At 48.2% G+C, this 22510-nt stretch overlaps 1 protein-coding gene across 6 annotated transcripts in view; it reads right to left on the minus strand.

Annotated features, from left to right (window-relative positions):
* Positions 1-2505: 2505 nt before the first annotated feature.
* Positions 2506-22510, minus strand: part of TNC (tenascin C) — a 93777-nt gene continuing 73772 nt past the window's right edge. For 4 of the 6 annotated variants that reach the window (XM_089913663.1, XM_022578915.3, XM_089913662.1 and 1 more), the window contains 11 exons: positions 21801-21923; positions 20518-20661; positions 18591-18710; positions 16628-16771; positions 15733-15863; positions 12313-12445; positions 10642-10793; positions 9774-9870; positions 8737-8898; positions 5780-5943; positions 2506-3219 (listed from right to left, as the gene is read on the minus strand). In XM_089913663.1, the coding sequence (XP_089769789.1) occupies positions 3109-3219; positions 5780-5943; positions 8737-8898; positions 9774-9870; positions 10642-10793; positions 12313-12445; positions 15733-15863; positions 16628-16771; positions 18591-18710; positions 20518-20661; positions 21801-21923 (1481 nt within the window). In that variant the 3' untranslated portion in view covers positions 2506-3108. The remainder of the gene's footprint in view (positions 3220-5779; positions 5944-8736; positions 8899-9773; positions 9871-10641; positions 10794-12312; positions 12446-15732; positions 15864-16627; positions 16772-18590; positions 18711-20517; positions 20662-21800; positions 21924-22510) is intronic. The other 2 variants (XM_022578917.3, XM_022578919.3) reach the window with 1 other exon arrangement.

Genomic DNA, 22510 nt, shown 5'->3' on the forward strand with positions numbered 1-22510 from the left:
CCTGGGTATCCCCGAGAATGGGCACGCCCGTCAGGGTCCCTGAGAAAAGTTTAACTAGAGGGCCTATTTCCAAAGGGGTGGGCAGGCTGGAGGAGAACCACAGAGGCCAGCGCGGTTCCCCAGGTCTAGGAGCAGCTGGTGTGCAGAGGCCACGCCCGGCCTGAAGGGGCAAGTGCGGGGGAGCAGTTGTGTGGGGACAGTCAGTTGACAGGCACTGTAACTCCTCTGAGGGAAACTCTCCCACCATGATGGCCTGCCCGCCATGATGCTGTAGAGATGGAGCTGGAAAAGCGGTTCCCCGACTCACCCCCCGCCCCATCTCCATCAGCCTCTTCCCTTCCATGTCCCTGTGCTGCCTGCTGGAAGCCTGGGGCATGGGAGTCTGTTGGTCTAATTCATAAAGGGTGGTCTTAAGGATACAGAGCACGGAGAGGGGAGCAGAGCAGATAGGGGAGGGGCAAAGGGGGGACCAAACACCCCGGAAACGCACTTTCAGTGGAGAGCTACAGAGTGCATCATGGAGGTGGGAGTGGGCTTGGACCTTGAGGGTGGAGTAGAATTTCACGAGACCTTTCAAGATGGAGGAGGGTGCTTGAACAAAGCCACAGAGCCAGCCACTGAAAGATGTGTTTGAGGAATACCGAGCCCACACTTCTGACCAGAACTTGTGGAGTGTAGACAGTCTGAAACCCACTGTGGTGGTTTTGAATGCCATGGCCTCGGGCCTTCTGCCTACCCAGTCTCCATGTGGAGGCGTCTGCGATCTCCTGAAGGCCACGATTAAGGGCTGTTGTTTGATGTGGCGTCTTCACCAAGAGACTTCGATTCTTGTGTGGCTTCCGGGGAATACCTTACCCGCTTAGGTACATCTATCTCTCTTGGGAGGGGTTAAATTGGGGCTCGGGGGCTCCCAAGTCAGCAGCCAGTAGGGGGTTAAGCCCCTCACTTAAGGCCTGGTTGTTTTAGGGAGCCAGTTTGTTTGAGTTTACACAGCAAGGCCAGTGTTGCTATGGTTGGATTGTAGGCGACAAGTCTTATGACCTGGAGCAGTAGATTGTGTATATAACATGTCTGCATTTATTAAAGCAAGATGAACTCGGCAGCAAAGGATCTGGCTGGAGCCACAAATTCCCCTTATCCTTGTTTCGGAGCCATCACATTCCATTTGAGTGAGGTCTATCAGCCCAAACATTTTCATTAAATAAGTCGATTTGTTGAAAATCCCCAAGAGAATGAACTGAGGATTGCAACGCCCACCACCATCCTTGTTTTAAAAGACAAATGTATGATGTACGGTCCTGACTCACATTCTCTGAGCACAAACAGGTCTGCTTTTCCAGGCAGTGAGTTCCCTCCATCACTAGATGTAGTCGGACCAGACTGGGCGACACAGGCTCTCTTCCTTTGGGGAGACACTGAGCAGGGGAGAAGGAGACATTCCTAACAGACTTTCTCTCTAAGATTTCGGGGTTGTGGGAGCCTGATGAAGGAGTCAGGTGGCTTCCCACACCCCTCATTCTGCACCGCGGCACACGTACGCTCAGGGAAGGAGAGATTTTCACCAGAGGCTTGGGGGAGAAAAAGAACACTGGGGCTGGAAGGCCTGAGTTTAAATCCTAGTTCTGTTATAACTGGGGAAATAGCCACGGGCAAGTCATTCCATCCTATGACGCCCCCCAGTCCACCATATATCAAGTGGTGGTAGCGACAGCCCATGCTGATGGGCACTTGATATCTGCCAGGCACCATGCGAAGGGCCTCATGGGGATGATATCATTTATTTTCCACAGAAATGCTCTGAAATTAAGAATTCCGTGTATCCCCATTTTTCTGACGGGAAAACTGAGGCACAGAAAGGCTAGGGGGCTAAGGAATGGTGGAGCCGAGGTTTGAACACAGGCAGTCTGCCTCTGGGGACCTTAACCCTTGCACGATAACAATTGTCACCTCATCTATGTCATAGAACTTTTAGGAGACTGCATTAGAAAATGGGTATAAAAGTGCCTTTTTGGTTTTGTTTTGTTTTTTTGCACTACGCGGGCCTCCCACTGTTGTGGCCTCTCCCGTTGCGGAGCACAGGCTCCGGACGCGCAGGCTCAGTGGCCATGGCTCACGGGCCCAGCTGCTCCGTGGCATGTGGGATCCTCCCGGACTGGGGCACGAACCCGTGTCCCCTGCATCGGCAGGCAGACTCTCAACCACTGCGCCACCAGGGAAGCCCTAAAAGTGCCTTTTAAAACGATAAACTGTTAGTCTTGGAAGCGTTGAGCAGGAAACTGTATCTTAAGTTATAAACTTTTCCCAAACTTATTCAGCTTTGTTCAAAACTGTTTTCCTCTCTCCCAGCCTATAGTCTCCCTCTCCTTCTTCCCCTCCTGCTTGGCCATCATCCCTCCTTTCCTCTTCCTTCCAACATCCCTCCTTTGCTCAAATATATTGGTGGAATTTGGTGGCTTTGGTGGAATCCAGGCTCAACAATGAAAGGAAAACCAATGGCCAAATTTAAAAGTACTTGTGCTTTTATTAAACAAAAAAAATAATACAATCAGGTACTGTCCAGATGTGTTTTGGAAAGGAAGATCTGTTTAAAAATCCTTAGTTTACATCATCATCATTATTATATTAATAACATTAATCATATCCTTAAAATGGAAACAGTGTTGCTTTTCCGAAATGTAAAAAAAGGGACGGCTTCAAGACACACATTGAATCACTGCTAACAAAAATAATGATAATTAATTATACAGCTTTGTGTAAAATATAGCTGGTTCTAAAATAAACTACGACTGTACAGCCTACCCCGCTCTCATTCCCGGAGCCACCCAAGAGAAGGAAAATCATTGTGATGCTGTCACTGGAAGACTTTTGCTGAATCGAACAACAAAATGGAAACCTGTTGGACACTGTGGTCTTTGGTGTGAAGGGAAGTCATAGCAGAGTGGGTGAGGCCAGCGCTGCCGCTGCCGGCCTGGGTGATCCATGGTCAACTTTAGCTCCTGCCAGATGCCCAGGTGTGGCTTAATGGTCAGACTGCTCACATCGATGCTTTGGTAACATTATTTTCGTTCTCTGGGCCCTACTCTTCTCTCCCCAAGTTGTCCCCAGAATTTATGCCCGTTTGCGCCTGCCTTCGAGGTTTCGGAAGTTGCTGGGTCTCAGCTTCATCTCAGCAAACTGGATTGAATACTCGTGGCCCTTCCAGTGGAACCAGTTAACACCCTGTGAAAAAGAGAAGACCTTCAGATTGGTTTTTCCATCAGGCAAGGTGTTCACCGACCATCGCTGTCTCGTTGACGGAACAAGACGAGTTCCGTTTCAACTAGACCGTTTGGTAGTTCTCAGCTGTCTCTTGCCGATCTGTTTGTTGATCTGGGTAGTGAAAACTTTCCGAGGGGCCGGCTGGCTCAGGCTCGGTTTTTTTACTTTAGGCAGAAGTCACCTGAGTTTGCATTGAGCTTTGACCTGCCCTCTGGAAATAAAGTGGTGGCTGATGAAACTTACCGTCATTAGGATTGGGTGCTGCAGGAATTCGGGTCGTGATTGGAGCTTACAGAATCGAGTAGCTATGTGCAGGGGTGTCTATACTTCACAGGATTCCTGTGGAGTGTTTTAATAGGGGTTCCTATGGAACGGCACAAAGAGCATATACGTGGACACAAGTTTTGCAACCTGACATATAAGGTTAAATCTTCGTGCTCTTACTTGAGAGATATAAATGAACAAGTTATCAAAACATTCTGGGCCTCAGTTTCATTATTTTTTTCTTAAGGCCCAATAATGCTAACCTTGGAAGGATGCTGTGAAGATTAAATGGGTCAGGAAAGGAGCTGCCACAGTGCTGGAAACATCATACACACGGTGCTCCGTAAATACTCTTCCCCAATCTCAAGAAGGGAGAGAGATTCTCGGAATTTTGGCCAAAGATTTTCCTCAAGGAAAGACTATATTTGCTTCCGGGCCTCCTAGTTCCAGGTCTGACTCTTTAGCAAAGTCTACAGATGGTAGACTCTGCCCATGGAATCCCACAGACCCCTTGTCCTCCTGGGCGTGGGGGTCAGCTTCAGAGAGTCCTCCTATAAGGCCTCCACCCTGCGCACTGACACCTCTTCTCTTTAAGCTTCATAGGGCTGGGAGGGAACATGTCCACAGAGGAGATAATGGCTGGTGAAATGAGGGAAAATATCGATGTTTTGTTTGATTGTAATTTTTTGACATTGACTGGTATTGGACAGTCTCTATATCTGACAGGGGGATGGGATTTGAGAAGAGCTGACTCATTTTATGGGCAAATGTGTTTGTAATTACTCAGCTTGGTCCTTGTGCTGCCTTCCTCTGCCCTCGTTCTCCCCTCTGATAGAGGTTCAGAGCTGGAAGCAAGCCCTCCTCGTACTATGGTGGAGACTGAAGGCAGAGGGGGAAAGTGACTTCACAGAGGCCACACAGAGCCAGAGCTGGGACTGATGAACTCCCATAATTGTTCTGTGGTCTTTAACGTCATCTCCTTCTTCCAAAATTGGATGGAAAAAGGAGTTTCCTTTAGCCATGTAGCTTTTTCTCCCCCTCCCAAAGGACTTTGTGTTACACTGGTGTTAGGGGACAAGGAGATAAAGGCAATACAGTAGCTCTCAGAGTGGATGTGTTATTGAGGCCACATGATAAGATGGAGAAAACACAGGACTGGTGTCCAGAGGTGTCCTTCAAGTCTTCCCTCCTCTGTAAAATAGGCATGAAAAGCCATGTCCTGGTCCCCTTACAGAGTAAAAGTGATGCACATGGGAGACAAGGCGAGAATGCTTTGAAAAGTGTCAGAAATTATGTCAAGGTAAGGTCTGCACTTAAGGTCACGACAATCATTTGCTGGTAGTCAAATCAACATAAACACATGTATCAAAATCATTAATAGCAGAGAGCAGCAGGTAAAAACAAAAAAACCAACAACAAAAGCGTAAATAAGCAAGATGACGAGATGCTTCATCCCGCCCCGGACCACCCATCAGAATTCCTGGGGCTGTTTGGTGTGATTTGTACCTTTGCCTTTTTACAAAGGGATCCCAGGTTGCAGACTGGGTAGGAGTTGCTGAGGCCCAGCCCAGGGTGATCAGTCTGGGTGAATACCCGTCCTTCCTCCCTGGAGCAGGGATGGCCGCTGAGAAGGACCATCGTGGTTAAGTAGCTGGGCCCACTAGACTCTGCCCACTTTTCAGGCACCTGCTCGTGCAGGCAGGACTCAGTGTGAGACAGTGGTTGAATTTGGTTTTGCTCACTTATCTCCACAGGGAATCTAAAAAATCCGTTTCTATGATTGCAGAAATTGTGTCACAGCATCCTGTGTGGTGCAGGGAAATTTGGAGAGCTGGAAGGTTTGACTCCGCCTCCAGCTTTGCTCTGTGACCTCAGGGAAGTCAACTTTTTCTGGAACTCGATCTTAGGAATCAGAAAAGGAAGGGACTTAAAATCTGTGGTCTTTGCTCTGAGATGTTCTTGGGGTGCTGGAGGTGCCTCTACGCCAGGGTGGGGAAGTAGCACCCTGGGCCTGCATCACCCCTGGTTCACCTAGACGGCCTCTACTTTCATCTGTTTCCTTCTGGGGTTCAGACAAAGACTTATTTTGAGGAAGGCTGGCTACGCTTGGTGTCTCCCTGACCAGTGGTTCTCCTTGGGATCTTCGTGGGTTAAGACATGCTATCTCTGTGATCTCTCCTGGCCTGCGGTCTCATGGGGATTTCTCCCTCCTGGCCTGCTGGCCTCAGCCCTGCCCGGGGCCTCGCTGTCTGCTCACCTGACTGTGGTTATTGTCCCCGTATCTCCCCATCAGGTTGACGCGGTGGCAGTTCTTGTACCAGAAAGCCCCCTTGTAGGACAGGGCACAGTTGGTGATGGCCGAGTCTGTGTCCTTGTCAAAGGTGGAGAAGGATCTGCCGTTGTGGTAGGCCATGGAGTCACCTGGGAGAGAGAAAGCACAGACTGAGAGCCCAGCTGGAGCTCCCTGTGGGCTGTGAAGGGCAGCGCCAGGGTGACAACTGAAGGGCCCTGGGGTGGGCCGGCCTCAAACACTGGACCCCGAATTAGGATCCAGCGTGGGCCTGGATAGGACATGAGTGTCATCCCCGAGCCTCGTTTCTGATAGAAGCAGCATAGAGTGGTAGAAGGTAGAAGGTACAGGTGGCTTTGGAGGATCTAGCTCCAATCCCATCTCTTTCACTCTTAGCTGTGACCCTGCACAGGTCAAGCCTCTTGCTGAACCTCAGTTTTCCTATCTGTAGAATGGAACTAGCACATTGATTTGATCCACCTCAGAGGGCTGTTGGAGCAATGGATACGAAGGTGTACACTAAACAGGTAGTATGGTGTGCAAACGGTCATGATTGTTGCTATTTTTTTTTTTTTTTTTGCGGTACGCGGGCTTCTCACTGTTGTGGCCTCTCCCGTTGTGGAGCACAGGCTCCGGACGCGCAGGCTCAGCGGCCATGGCTCACGGGCCCAGCCGCTCCGCGGCATGTGGGATCCTCCTGGACCGGGGCACGAACCCGTGTCCCCTGCATCGGCAGGCGGACTCTCAACCGCTGTGCCACCAGGGAAGCCCGATTGTTGCTATTTTTATGATTGTGTTTGCATTCACTGTACGTAAAGGAACTCAGAGAGTAAGGTGGGAAATTTGTATTCAGTAATGGTGTGCTTTCCCCTCAAACGCAAGTATTCACAGCCATACTTTAAAACAATTCTTTTCATGCATTTATTTATTTATTGTCTATTTATTCATTAACTCACATTCACTCACTTATTCACTCACCCATCTAATATTTATCAAGCTCTAGTATGAGTTTAGTTTTCCACTCTGCCATGCTGGTTTTCCAGAGCTATCCTGAGACAGCCTATCTTGAGTCTCAGCCTACAGAGCCATACTTATAATCAAACCTTTCGGGTTTTAGATGTCACCGAATAGCTTGTATATCGTACAGTTATTTTTCAAAGTGTTTATGGGACCAGTTTTCCCTGATTCTTAGACAAAAAGTCCATGTATATATAGTGCTATATGGGAATCTAGTTTGTAATTGAATATATTGAATTTTAGGAGCATTTAAGTGCCATTTCTTTCTGTGTCCCCTCACTCCCAGCCCTGGTCAATGCAGTGCAGAAAGATTTCAAGACATCAAGGCATTCTATCCTGATACTTTGGAGCAAGTTGTCAGAGGGACTCGGGTGCCTTGGTAACTGATGAAGCTATCAAGAGCATGAGGATGGCAGCTAGATATTGATGAAATAAGATGCTTTCCTGTGGAGGGGCTGCTTGCCATCAATACGCACAGGAGGATGTAGCTCCAAGGGTTAGCTCAGTGAAGGGGCATAACGTGGCTCATTTTCTGTTGGAAATACAGAAAGAGATGGGTGGAGGCCACCTTCCCGCCCCTCGGTGCCTGTGCTTGCCCTGTAACAATATCCTCCTTGCCTGAAGCCATCTCAACAAAAGAGGTATTTATTGCCAGGTAATAAAATGTCAGAATTCTTTGAGGGATGCAAGAATGAAAACAGTTTTCACCCCTGGGTCTCTCTCTTCATTTCCACCAGACTGATCTCTAAAGAGCTCAGTCTTTCATTAGGTTGAGCCTGGCTTTTGGCAAATCTTGTGTGGAGGCTTTTCCCATTATGGATGCATTCTTTCAGGGCTGAGAGGTTGGGAATGTGCTATAGCATCTGTCTCTTCTGTTTCAATAAACGTAACTGAAAACCACCCCAAAGTGGGCAAGGGGTGACATGGCGTGGTCACGGTCTTACACCTAATCCCCCTTGTTACCAAGAACACTCGTCAGCAGCCCACTTGTACCGTGGGCCCACCGTCCACAGGCTGTTACAGCTGTTCTCTGAGCCTCAGTTTCCTCATCTGTATAATAGCAATATCACCTGGAGATATATATATATAAATTTTTTTTTTTTTTTTGAGAACTAAAAGAGGGTAATGTATATGAAGTATCTGCAAAAGCTGCTACCTGGTGGGCCTGGATGCATATCGTTTCCTTATTTGTTTCTCCTATAATGTGGTGCCAGAACACCACACAAAGGCCATTTCAAGTCAAAGAAACCTTCAAAACCCAAACTAGGTTATGTACCAGTCAAGGAGTGAAGGACTGCTGGAGAGGTGGTGAGCTCCTGGTCATGGGGGTGTGCAGGCCGAGGCTGGATGGCCACGTGGCAGGAATGTCTTAGAAGAGATTCATCCAGCTGGGTGATGGAGTGGACTGTCTGCTACTCAAAGTACAGGCCACAGACCAGCAAAGCCACCAACAGTGGCATCATGTGGGAACTTAGCAGAAATGCAGCATCTTGATTTCACCCCGGACATACTGTGTCAGCCCACTAACAGGCTCCCCCAGTGGGTCATGTGTGTGTAATAAATTGAGAAGCACAGCAGTAGTTGAGTATTAAGGCTCCCAAGAGACTGCTTTTTTCTCAGTCTAAAACGGATATCTAAACATGGATAAGAAAAAGACATATTTTGAGTGACGGTAGCTACAAGTCCATCCTGATTGTCCTAATTCCCAACCTACTCTGTGTTTTGGCGACCAAAATATCTACCCAACCTTGTTCAACTGTAGTTCTGCTGGTTGGCACCTAGTAGGGATTCAAAAATTTGTCGATAAACGGATGGACCCATGAAGGAAGGAATGAGGAGTGGAGGAACTGGCTGAAAACCCGAGAAGCTTTTGCAGTTCCCTGGGCTCTGAGGATGTCTGTCCATACCTGCTGTCCCGCTGTACCCCTCCACCTTCAGCCGGTAGCGAGTCCGGGCGTCTCCCACGCTGAACTTGTCGTAGACAGCATAGGCTGACTGCCCGTGGTCCCGCAGGTCCACCCGGAGCTCGTACTGCCCTTGGGCTGTGATTTTGTTCAGGGTGTCCAGCCCTGTGGACGACAGGCAAGGGGTTGCCTAAGAAGCGCAGTGACCGAGGCCCTCATTCCTGCGCACCCCGTAAGAGCAGCGGCCGTGTGTGCTCGGAAGAGGTTTGCGTCGCGCCTGGGCTTGCAGCTTGGTTTGCTCTTTGCTGCTGCAACACCAGGCGAGATATATACGGTTTCTGGGCCTCAGCTAAAATTGTGTTGACATCTTTGCCCTGCCAACCTCCTGATGTATTATGAAGATAAAGGAGATAAGGTGGAGCGCGCACCTTTTAAACTCTAAAGCTCCTTACAAGTGAAGGGCGATGGATGACAGGGACGGACATTCCCCGGCCTGGGTGCTGGAACGTAGGACAGTGCCCTGTGCCGGTCGCTTGTTGCAGTGTGGGCTGCATGGATGGATGGATGGTGGCATTGTCGTGTTGGCTTGGGAGAGTTCACACTGCAGCTCAGCTCTTTATTGGCTAGATTCCTATGGCCAGCAGCATAACCTCTCTGAGGCTCTGTTTTCCCAGGGGCATGCAAGATAGGAATTTTGTACCTTGTGGGGTGCTATGAGACTTAGAGGTTGTGGCCCTGAGGGACTTAGCATAGGATGGAAGCAGTGAAGGACATCAGTGAGGATAATTCTCTAAATGGCCCAGTGATTGGCTTGAGGCTAGGCTAGGCCTGGCTGGTGGCTCTCCTTTGACTGGATTTTTATTTTTAATGACCCAGAGAACTTAAAGTCTTTCCATAGAGAATTTGACACCCTGTGTCGCCCACCAGAGCTATTGTTTCCTCCTAACCCATTTCCTCTCCCACAGTTCGCTGTGGGTTAAGACAGATGACAAGGAGGACAGAGATGGGCATTTGGGACACAAACACGCAGGCTGTATTACCAAGCCAGAATTCTTCTTTTAGGTCCCCAAATCCAGCAGTGTAGGCCTTCCAGTTTCGATAGAAATCCTCACGTCCATTTTTGCGTCTCAGGAACACCTATAAACATAACCAATGAATCTGGGTGCGCTTAAGCTATTGAAGGAAAGAGAAGACCTCTTTCTGAGAGGAAGAAACATCCACTGTAGGAAAAGCACCCGTCCCCACCTCTGTCCTCACTAATTTGCCATGTGACTCAGGGCACGTCGCCTCCCCTCACTGAGTCTCAGTGTCCTCACCCGAAGAATACAGATTAGTAAGACTACCACCCAGCTTTGGGTGACTGTGAGGTGCCAGTGTAGGTTCGTCACGTGTAACACACGAGCCCCTCTGGTGTGGGGTGCTGACAGTGGAGGAGGCCGTGCCTCTGGGGGCAGGAGGTACACGGGACGTCGGCGAACCTTCTGCTCCACTTTGCTGCCCATCTAAAACTGCTCTAAGAAAGAAAGTTTAATAATTAAAAAGAATACTACCCAGCTCATATGGTAACGGGATGGAAATAATTCATGTAAAACTCTTCACACAGTGCCTGGTAGATGGCCGATGTTAAGTAATAAACGTAAGGGGCTCAATGACCACTGTCATTTATAGATCACAGAGTTTTTTGAGGATCAAATGAGATAAATTACGGGGAAACAGGGGAACTGGTTTTTAGGCTCAGCTGCTTTCCCATTACTTTAAGAGAGAATTCCTGAGTGTCTCCATGTGAGAGGCACTGTCTTGGAGAGCCTCATGCACATTAGCTTCGGAGGGCACGGGGAGGACCTCGGCCTCTCCTCTTTCCCCATCCCCCTGCCGGAGAGCTCTGGAGTCTGTCTCCATGATACTCACGATCCATCCACCCCCGTCAGAGGTCATGTCACAGAAGACTTCCTGTTTTTGGGTCTTGTCGTTGTTCAGATAAACGGTGTAGACGCCAGAGGTCGTGTCTCCATTCAGCATGGCTTGGGAGCAGTCCCTGGGGAATGGGTACAGGACTCCAGCTGCGGGATGAGAAGAAAGGGTGGCTCTCTCAGAGCAGGACTGGGGCAGGGGCTTTCAGGTCGCAGCTCAAGTGCTTACTGACTAGACGCCTCTGGGCAAGCAACTCCACCTCTCTGAGGCTCTGTTCTCTCACGCGCAAGATGGGGATTAAAGCTATTTTGCAGGGGGTGCGGTGAGGCTTAGAGGTTACGGACAAAAGGGACCCAGTTCAGTCTCTTATACTGATGGAAGCCACCAGTGATATCAGTGGGAGGAGAGCTGAACCGCTGTGAGGGCCATGTGTCAGGTAGCACCCAATGAACACCCAGGTGCTGGCCAGGATGGCTGGGTCTCTAGCACCCGGCAGGTGGCTCACTGTGGGTTAGGACACTCTGCCAGGCTGGATGCATCTCAGGCTCTTCAGAGGATCCTGAAGCCAAAGACAAGGGTTCTAAGCCCTGAACTTGCCACTGCCTTGCCTTCTGAGCCTGGGGACCTTAGACGGCTAACACAAGCATGCCTGGGGAACTTCCCCGTGTAATAATGTGGTGCAAAAATTAAAAACTCGATAGCAATGAATGATCTTGGGGCTATGCTTAGCAGGTGGGCTTGAGAACTGACGGTAGTAGCAGCTCTTTGTTCTGATCCGACCTCCTCGCTGTACTTTACCTTCACCTGAGGTTGTATCATTAGCTGTTTTCTTGTCTGTTTCACAGCCCTAGTCTGGGAGCATCTTTATGCCCCTTCCCCTCCCTCAGCAGGTGTGTGTAGAGTGACTAGAGTGAAGTGCGAAGGGCGGGAGACAGCGCGGGGATACACTCCATTTACCCAGGTTCAGGGCTCTGCAAAGACCCCCTCCTCCCTTCCTCAGAGAAGCATGCTTCCTCTTCACCAATGGAGCAGCTTGCCCTTTTGCCACCTGCAGAGGAGACCTAGTGGCCAGGTGTGGAGGTGGTTCCCTGGTCCTGGGACACCTGAACCCAGATCTGACTCCAACTCATGGTGTAACCCTGAGCAGGTCATTTAGTCTCTGGGAGCCTCTGTTTTCCCACCAGCAAACTGGGCATGATTACCCTGGCCCAACGTACCAGCTTCGTGGGAGGACTGTTGGTGATTTTGAATATGAACAGGCTTTGTAAATGCCTGAAGGAGAACATTGAGCTTATAAAGAGCCTTGACAATGGCTACCCACTGGGCTGGGAGTTCAAATACAATACAAAGGTTCTCACAAGGTCCTTATGAAGAAGGGATAGTTATTAACCCCATTATACAGATGAAGAAACTGAGGCTCGTAGAATGGCAGTAACTTTCCTCAGTCACGCAGAGCAAGTGGTGGAGATGGGGAACGAATCCAGCTGTTCTCAGTGCTGGCCCCCCTTCCCTTTCACCACGAGGCCTGTAACCTCCTGCATCCACATTGCTCTAGCTTTTCCGGTAATAGCGGGGAATGGATTCTTTTCAGAAATTTGATGGAAACATTTAAAGTAGCAGTTAGAGGAGAAGTGGAGGGTTGGTTCAGTCTCCTCCGGAGCCCCTTACTTGTGGTGAAGGTGGTCTTGATGATCTTGCTTCTCAGGGGCCCATTCAGTGCCTGGATCTTGGCCATGTAGTGGGTGGATGGGCTCAGCTCTGCCAGGCTATAAGAGGTGGTGTCTGGATCCACAACAACCTCCTAAGGGCAGAAGAAAAATATAATAGCTTTTGGCCACATAAATCCTCAGAGTACAGATGATGCACTCACTTATTCACCCATCCATTAATTTCTTCATTCAACAAGAATCCACTGAGTCCCACTCTGTGCCAGCCTCCATGCTCACTTCAGGGCTTCAGACGTGGGGAGAGTGCAGCATGAGCAAAGCTCCTGGGGCCAGAAGGGGCAGAGCAAATTCAAGTAATATGAGGAGGCAGCGACCTACCTCAGCCACACTTCAGTTAGGGAAGCCGTGGAAGAGGTGGGCAAAGACCAGATTACAAAGGGCCTTACGTGCCAAGCTATGGAATTTGAAGTTTATCATGATAAGGAATGGAGGTTCCTGAAAGTTTTTTGAAAAAGGGAATGCCATGATCTCAGCTTAATCTGGTAGGAAGATGAATCACACAAAGGGCGAAGGTTTAGACTTTGAGACCAGTTAAGTCAGTGGTCCCTAATATGGCTCTTTTTCATAGATCTCTGGGAAGCTTTAAAATAAAACAATGCCTGGGCTTCATCCTAGAATGACTGGATCATAAGAGCCAGCAGTGGAGCCTGACCTGGTCTATATCTAAGAAGCTCCCTGGATGATTCTGATGCATAGTCACTCAGGGGATCTCTTGAGTCAGGAGATGATTACGACTGCTCAGGAGGCGCGGCATGATGACAGCGCAAGCTGACCCAGCATGTCTCTTTTCTAGAACAGAGATGTCCAGGAGAGGCAGATGTGTACAGCTGCTGTAGACCTATGCTAACTACACCTGCTGTTTGTGACTGGTCACTGTGCTGCTGTCCAGACGAGGGGGATCGGTTTCAGTTCTGCAGGAGGTCCTCTTTCTTTTCAAATCCTCTTTTTACCTTCCAGTGCCTGTAAAATCACCTTTTTAGCAGATGACCTTGGTGTCAGGGATTGGAATTCAACCTGCAGTCCTAGTAAACCAAACACAACAGTGCTTTGTACCACCTTCAAGCACAGCCCACGGGGTTTAGGCAGTAATGAGCCAGTGTGGAGGCCCCTGGAAGGTTGTTTGGTATCCTCACAACTGGGAAGGTGAAGTTATCCTGATTTTTCCAGTGCGGCAGGGTTTGAGGGGGTGGGTGTTGGAGGTGTGAGTAGTTTCAAAGAAGCTAAAAGACTTGCACTCACTCCATAATTTGTTGGTGGCAGAGGGTGGTCTTGCATCCTGTCTCCTAACATGCTGTCCAGGACTCTTTCCTCCTCTACCAGGTTGACTTTCTTGAGCGAAACAGATTAAGCTGGGAACTGGTCATGCAGGGAAGTAAACCCGGGTGAGTGCCTATTTGATACCAGTGACCCAGTGACCTTTGTGTGGCCCCCAGGTCTAGTCCTTGGGGAAGAATCAGGTACAAAGCTGGGTTCCTTGAATTACTTGGGGATAAAATTACCTATCAGCTTTCTAAGCTGCTGTTCAAAGTTATTTTCTAGGCAATCAGGGTGGATTGAAATGAGACTCATGACTTCAGGTAAACAGTGAATCCTAGGATGCCTAACCAGGAAGGGCCCTTAGAGACTGGGGAGTTCAGTGCACTCATTTTACAGATGTGAGCACTGACACCCAGAGAAGGCGAGGGACTTGCCTCTGTTCACACGGTGAGCTAGTTCACTGTTACAGCGACTCCAAGAAGGACCGTAATGGTAACTAGAGATGTGTGTCCACTCCTGGTTAAACGTGGCATGTTGAACAAGACAGTTTATCTCTACTTGCTTCTGATACCCACTAAAATGAAAGTAAAGGAGATATAAAGTATAAATTCACAAGGATGAGGGAAATGGCAGAGGAGACAGGTACTTGATGTCACCAGAATCTTGATCAGTGGAAAGTGTGGAGTGGTGGAGTGACAGCTGAAGTGACAGAATGGAGAAAGCCAGGAGCTAACTAACTAGTGGGTGCAGCCACAATGCTGCAGAGCCCGGCAAGTTCAGGAATGAAATGTATGCGAAAGCAGAGATGCTTTGAAGGCCAGTGTGGGGCATGGCTGAACAAAGGTTTGTTTAAAACTTTGTATAATAAACAGATCCCCAGCTCTCTCCATCCCCCAACAGTCTGGGTGACTGTCCTTCCCAGCCCAGATGAAAGGCTGAGGTTTCCTCCCTGGAGAGGCTGAGCCAGAGGGGAGACTCTGGATTCAAATCCATCAGGCCCAACTGCAAGGGAGGCTCGGGTGCTGCGCTGGAAACAGGAGAAGTGAAGGTGTGTACACAGTGGGAGCCCAGGCTCCTTCTCCAGCAAGGCTCCTGGCAGCCTGCTTCGAAGGAGGCAGAGGATCCTCCAAGGAGACTGATGAGCTCGAGAGAAATAGTTTACAGTCCTGATGCTTGGGAGTCCCCCAAGAAAACTGCTGGGTGTTTGCCCAATCACTCTACAGCGAGCCCCATAGTTGGCAAGACCTGTCTGTGCAATTAGACCTCCCAATCGGCTGTTTCATTCTTGGCTCCAGTACAAAAAGACCAACAGGCATTAGGTGGAAGTCTCCAACATGAAAGATGGAGACCCAAACCAAACCAAACCAAACCAAACCAAACGGCAGCAAACCAGAAAAGAGACCTTGGAGGAAACACTATGTGGGCTGTGGAAGAAAATGCCAAGAACATATATTCTTAGAGATAAAGAGAAGAAGATAACAGGAAATGCAAACGATATGCTAGCAAAAGATCAATGTGCAGAAAAGAAGTAAAAGATCTTGGAAGCGTACAGGATGGTGACCAAAATTAAAAAGTCAAAAACAACTTTAGAAGGTAAAGGTTAGAAAATTTCTTTTGCTTGTGTGATGGTCTAAAGTTATTTCAAATTAAAAAGTAGAAGAAAAAAAATCATGGGTAGGGAATATAAATAAAAATTGCTGTAAACAGTTGATGTCCTAAGAACATGGTGACATATATTTCATTATATAATGGAATGATGCCATCTGTGAGATACATGGCAAAGATGCAGAAGAAGCTTTTGGCCTTTGCTCAATAAAACATTTAAGGACAAAGAGTCCAGCTCCTAAAACGTCCTCAAGTCCTGTGAGCAGTGGTTCTTGACCCTGGCTGGCTGTCAAAACTGAAGTCTGGTTAAAATGAGACAGGGAGGCTGGAGCTTATGATTCAGAAGGTCTGGCGTGGTGTCCAGTTCCTACTAATTTTTTTCCAGCTCCCCGGTTGCACTGGGAGAGGAGAAACAGCATGCAGATAATTCTTCCCTCCTTTGAGGATCCCGTAAATGTTTCGACCAGCAGTGGGGAGTTTTTTATATACTTCAAGATACCTTGGTTGTACCGTCCACAGATTCATACACCAACAGGTAACCAGTGACAGATGCCCGGGGAGGTCTCCAGGTGAGAATGGCAGTTTCCGACTGAACCTCAGTAGCCGTGAAGTCTCTTGGAGAATCGAGGTCTGGAGAAGATAAGAATTTAAGATCAGATAAGTCAGCAGGTGTAGGACAAAGTCCCCAGCTGGGTATCAGGAGGCCTGGGTTCAAGTCCTTTCCCTACCATTGACTTATATGACCTTGGGCAAAACCTTCCCCATCTGTAAATGTAGAGGTTGAGCCAGGTGACCTCCAAAGGCGTCCATTCTCTGTGGTTCATCTCATCCCAAGGGCCACGTTTTCCTGAGCCCAACGGGATATTGACTGGCTTTAGTTGGATTTGGGAAGAAAGACACAGCCATGAACGTAATCAGAAGCCCCCTTGTTTCCGAAGAAGAGGACAGATGAATGCTGGTATCGGTGCTTGCCCCTACTCAGAGGACATGGCCTCTGTTTCTCTGCTTGCTGCAGTTTGTAAAAAGATCTCAGTGTGTAAAACCCCAGTGGACATCTAGGAAAACTTGCCTTTAAAATATTTCTCTTCAAAATATTTCCCTGCCTAGACCATGGATCATTAAATACGGGGTTTAGGGTCAGCGGGGACTGGTTTTCCACTTATAAAGCCCTCCTCTGACAATCATTTCCTAGTCCATGGGGAGAGCAAGGTCATTTCAGTGCAAAAGGAAATGGTGTGTTTCTTAAGGTCTTGACTGAGTGGCACCGGTGACTTTAGCCGATGCTGATGTCATCACATTGCAGGGAACTGACTGGGGAAATAAGAGTTGGAGAGGGATGCTGTTAAAGATAGAGGCTGTGGGTGGGCATCGTCCAGATCTCGATGTCTTTGTACCTGTCATGAACTTGGTGGTGATAGTTGAGCTCTTCTGGGGCCCTTTCTCTGCAAAGATCCTCAGTGTGTATTCCGTGGCAGGCTCGAGGTTGGTCAGTGCATACTCCACCGTGTTCCCGGACACCTTGCGGGTAATTTCTGGCTCTAAACAGGAAATATACACACCGTGGCAGTTACCAGTCCGCTGTCTGGGCCATCAGCGGACTTGGCCAAGAGCACACACACCTTCTAACATAGAAACTTTCAGTGACCCTACAGAAAAGCAGGTTTGATTTCTGAGATGGCTCACACTCCTGTCTCTCTCTCTTGAGCAACCACTTCATATACAAAGGATTTATCGTATGGTACTGGAGTTTTCCAGGCACCAAGTCAGAAGGAAGGGGCCCTGGGGGTCAGGAGACTTTTGCACATGGTGCCACTGGGACAGCGTTGCAGCGGAGGCACAGGACCCAGTTACAGGAGAGCTGCAGGTGACATCTCTAAGACTTGGGCTACTCAAATTTAATTTGTCCCATTGCTTGCCCTCCCCTTTTTTTTCACTTACTCTCATGTCCTTTTATTTGCCAAATGTCAAATCATTAGGCTGGGGGATCACAAAAATCAGGTGGCGTAGACACACCAGAGCCTGATTACTGGCTCTCAGTCCCACTGGGTGAGGACCAACAGTGGACCCCAAACCATGGTGCCCAGGATATATGTGCTTACTTCTTAATCACAGGTGACCAGCTATCCTGACTTGCCAAGGACTAAGAAGTTTCCCAGGGCATGGGACTTTTAAGGCTAAAACTGGGAAGGTCCAGGGCAGAGTGGAATGAGCTGGTCACTCTGGTCATCAGTCATGAGCCCACACCCCCAGCCTCACACACACTTCTGGACTCGATAAGAAATTTCTACACTTGCATCCACAATTTCCATGATTCCCACGAACTATATACTCTGATTTATTTTAGGTGAGACAGCATCATCTCCCCTGACTTGGAAGAGTTTGCTCACAGGGAATATTTAAAAATAGAAAAGTAGAAAGAATAAACCCAAGCATCCCTCTAGCCCCACCCCATCTTTGCTCTGTCCTTGCAAGGAGCTCTCGTAAGTGGTTGCCCGGGCTGAATTAAGATTTTCAGAGGCCCCAGCACAGCTTATGGTGCCCTCTCATATTGTTACTGAAAGTAGAACAATACTGAACCATAAAATATGAAACTCACATATACTTTGAGATTAAAATAACAACATATTTTTTCTAGTCTAGCTCATGACAAAAGTATGGATTTGTTCATTGAAAAGGAATCTTTCCTTCTCTTCTCTCTTATTTGTATTTAATTTTACCTTCTGGTAGCCTTGGTTTGCTGGTGCCCCAAACAAGTGTTTAATCTCCAACTGAGTAAATTAGCACAGATGGTTGCAAAGACAAGGAAAAATAATTTCTGATTTCTCAATCAGGTCTGCTCTAATGGGCCTTGTCTGTGGCATCCAAGAAGCCTGGGCTCCCCAGAGCTACCTGAAATAGTCTGTTTAAGATTTCAGATTCTGGACTCCTTCTTTGTAAGAGGTGAGAGCTGCTGCCTGGAGAGGGTGACTCACTCTGACGGCAGAGAAACTAGCAGGAGAGGAGGAAGAGGCTGGAGACGCACCCTCTGCTTTTCCTTAAATGGCCTGCTGGCCTCCCGTGATACAACCATGGTTCTGATGCTCGTTCACTTGACAACAAGCAGGGGATATGGGTAGGACCTCTCTTGCCACCGCCTGAACTGGTGCCTCCACACCCACCCACCCAGCCCCAGTCCCAGCCCATGAGTCTGTTCTGAGGGGGCAAGTCAAGAGCCACAGGGACATTGCTGGACTCTCCAGTCTACCCATGCATTTTTGCTACCACGCACCAAGTGTGGCACAAAGAAGGGAGAACGGGAAGAGTTTACAGCAGGACAGACACTCCTCAGGGTGGGGAGGGTCTTGGACACGACCTTACCTCTCTCCGCTGTGTAGGAGATGACATAATTGTCCACAGGGGCGATGGCCGGCTGCCACATGGCCAAGGCTTCTGAGTCAGTGATGTTGGCTGTCACCAGGCCAGATGGGCCATCCAGAGCTGCAAGGAAAGATGGTGTTGGAGGGATGGGCAGTCCTGGGGTAGGACATCAGACCACAGCTGCTCTGCTGTCTACACTGCCCCTGGACTCCAGTACAGGTCCGCGGCCTGTTAGGAACCGAGCTGCCCAGCAGGAGACGAGTGGTGGGCGAGCGAGCGAAGCTTCGTCTGCCGCTGCCCATCGCTCCCCATCGCTCGCATCACCGCCTGAACCATCCCCACCGCCATCCATGGAAAAACTGTCTTCCACGAAACCCGTCCCTGGTGCCAAAAAGGTTGGGGACCGCTGAACTAGAGGATGTGTGTGAACTGTGTTAGGGGCAGCACTCAATAATTGCAGTTGTTATTAACATGACTATTAAAGCTATTTGGAGTTTTCAGTATGATCTCCAAATGACTTGTGCTGAGGAAAGATGGATAGTCCTAGAGCCTTGGCCCTTTTAACTCACCACTGCTACAACCCAACATCCCTTTCTTAGAAACCAACCTAAATATGACTAGTTCCTCTTTTTGTTCACATTTATGACTCAATTCTCCAGGACGACAGCCCTGGGAGGATGGGGGGTGCGGCGGCCATCATCAGCTCATTTTACAGATGAGGTGTCTGGGCCCCAAGAGATGAAGTGACTGGCCTGAGAGTCAGGAGGTGGTAGAGTGATTTGGGGCCCACCCCGTCCACTCTGAGGTCCTTCCTGTCTCATCTTTCACATACAGAATCTCCTTTAACGGATGAGGACGACGGGGCCTCCGGAGGAAACAGATCCAGACTTTGCAACCAGCTGCCATGGAGAACCCGTGAATGAAAGATTTCCGGGGGGAAACGAGGGTCTGTGTGGCAGAGTGTGCAGAACTCTGGGTTCAGACAGGAGGCTTTAATTGCATGTTAGCAACCCTTTTAAGACTATTAGGATATTTTTAAACTTTCCTGTGAGGCCCATTCTTTAGATCCCTTAACGGATTAGGCTGGATAATTGCTCATATATCAAAGGATAAATTGTTTAGGAACATGGCTGCCTGAAGAGAAATTTTCCACTTCATTCTCCTTCAATGCAATTCATTATTTTTCCCTCCTTACAGTGTGTTGTACAAATCAGGTTATAACGGGAAAATCATCCTTTATTTTAGAAGAATACAGAGTTTGTAGTCAGACTGACCTAAGTTCAAATTTGCTTTCAGCATTTACTAGTTATATGGACTTGCCCAAGGCATTTAATTTCCCCAGGTCTCAGTTGTTTCGTCTGTAAAATGGGAAGGATAACAGCTACGGGGTTGGCACGTAACAGGGCCTGAAATACAGTAGCTGCCGGATCCAGAGTAGTGACTTTAGAGTGTCTGCGTGAAGCACCTGCTTGGAGGGATCCTCACACTGGTCCTGGCACTATCGGGGAAGGGAAGGAAGTGGATTAATGTGGACAGTCATGTTTTATATTTGCAGACGCTTTACATATACAGTTCCACGTGATTCTTACAGCTTCCTGCAAAGGAAGCAGAACTGCACCCATTTTACAGAGTAGGGAACTAGACCCTCGAGAAATTAACTGACAGCTCATGTACCTAGAAGCGGCAGGACGTGGGATTTCCACCAGGTCAGCATGACTCCCCAGCTTGTGCTATTTTTCCTCACAATACCCTGGGAAACGGTGGCCCAGGGAGGCTGAGGATGCAGCTCAGAAGAGGCTGCAGATGGACCAGAAATGAGACCGCTGGTGCGCCAAATCCAGCCCACTTTCCCTGAGAATTTCCTTAAAAAACCCTTTTTTTCTAGCTTCTGAATCATGAGAAATAATGCTGAAGGTGAGAAAAATACCTGTGGTGAGCATCCCCGAGACAGGCGTGCTTTCTTCAAAGCCCTTCAGGGCGATGACGCTGACGAGGTACTCCACTCCAGGTAAGAGTCTCAGCAGCCTGGTCTGAGTCTTGGTCCCATCCACAGTTACCACTGAGGGTGTACCTAGAACACAGTAAAAGCAAGGTGGGGAAAGGTGAACCCCGCTGAAATTTATTCACGGTTGTCTCAAGAATGGGTGTATCCGATTTGGCAGTGAAACTATATCTTTATCCAACACCATTTTCTTGACTTCTCAGTTGCTCCTACCCTCTGGCATAAGAGAAGAGGTTTTACTTTTTGTATAATGTTTTTTCCATCCATGAAGATGCCAAAAACTGAGCCAGGGGAGGAAAAACCGTGAGGTCACAATGTGCTAAAAATGGCAAGTTTTCATTCAGTAGAGAGCTGGCCATGTTGCACAAATTTTATTTACCTATTTTTCCCACAAAGAATATGGGAAGCTTGCTATGTAATGTATATCTGATATATTTAATCCATTGTATTAGCTAAAGAATATATAGACTCATCCCTTACTAGCAGAGATTCTATTATTGAAGAAAATGGTCATGGTCAAGCTTGTACTCTTACATTTATGAAAAAGTCCAAAGTTTATATTTCTTAGAACTTGGGGGCTGGTGAGGAGCTTGTATATCAGCTGGCCAAACTCCCCACAGAGATGCTAGTGCATTTCTCTGAAGAGGTTATCAACTATCATCTTTGTATACACTTCCACTAACAGGGAGCGCACTACCTCCCAGAATGTCTTTAGACATATTTGACTATGCTCCCCCCACCCCCTTGGTCTCTTTTATAGCCGGTGTGCTCTGAACTAGAACTCCCAACTCTGCTAAGTCACAGCTTCCCATCCTACGCTGAGACAGACAGATTTTGGGACCAAGAGGTAACACCTCACCTATATCCAGGTTAAGACCAGCTTTGCAGATAAGTGCGTTCAAAGAGAAAAAGGCCAATGGATTTAGAGTCTTCTGTCATTGTGTGAAAACATTATTGGGGATCTACAGCTCATAGAACTTTAAGGCTATGAGCCTGGCAACGATCTTCATAACATGACCCTTCACAAAATAGTTTCTTCCAAGGGTCTCATAGCACTCTACAAATGAAGTCTATCCAGATGGTCTCAACTATAAAGAAGCAGTTTTCTTTGGCCATGATGTTTGGGAGGATGGGATTATCAGGGTCTCTTCACTGTTCCACCCAAACCCTCCAGATCGTCCTCCCTCTCCCCTCCCCAAGTGCCCTACCTCCTGCAGTGGGTACAGAGGTAACCCGGAAGCTCTCCACCTGGGTAGTGGGTGCCTTCCAGCTGACAGTGGCTGAGTTTTCAGTGATGTCTGAGAAAACGATTTCCTTCGGGGAGCCCATGGCTGTTGAGGAAAGAGCACAGGAGAAACCCAGAAACGGTTAAGTATCTTGCTCATCAGCGATCCTTCCCGAATTCCTCATCCATGAAAACTCAGTCCCTAGTTTATGTCCCAGCCAAGCCTTTAGGATGGAGAATGTGGTGATCTGTGATTAGGTTACGACTTGATGGAAACAATTGTTCTTTCATTCAGGTACAGGGCCCAGAGCTGTAGAGCTGCCATTTGGTTTCATTCAAGAACGTTAGTTAGCACCATAGCTGATGTCTAAGGAAGTGAGGGTGAATGGGTGGTTTCACAGCTTGGAATACACTCTCCTTTAAGTTTTGATGTTTAGCAATTTTTCATATCTTTGCTTTGTAGTGATACCAAGACTTGACAATTGTACAGTTCTTTGCAATTTATAAGGATTAACCCTCATTTAGAAACCACTGAGGTGTGGTTGTAGCCATTTTACAGAGGACTAGACTGAGGCCAAGTTCTCCAATGAACATTCTTGTGATATGACCTTTCTAAGTCCCAGGAGCAGAGCTGAGCACAGCCCTGGGATCTTGGAAATAATGTTCACATGGAAACTGACCTCGACAAACCCA

The sequence above is a fragment of the Delphinapterus leucas genome, chromosome 6 (genome assembly GCF_059928025.1).
Source record: "Delphinapterus leucas isolate spDelLeu-1000000601 "Yukka" chromosome 6, BTC_Dleu_Yukka2, whole genome shotgun sequence".
Classification (NCBI taxonomy): domain Eukaryota; kingdom Metazoa; phylum Chordata; class Mammalia; order Artiodactyla; family Monodontidae; genus Delphinapterus; species Delphinapterus leucas.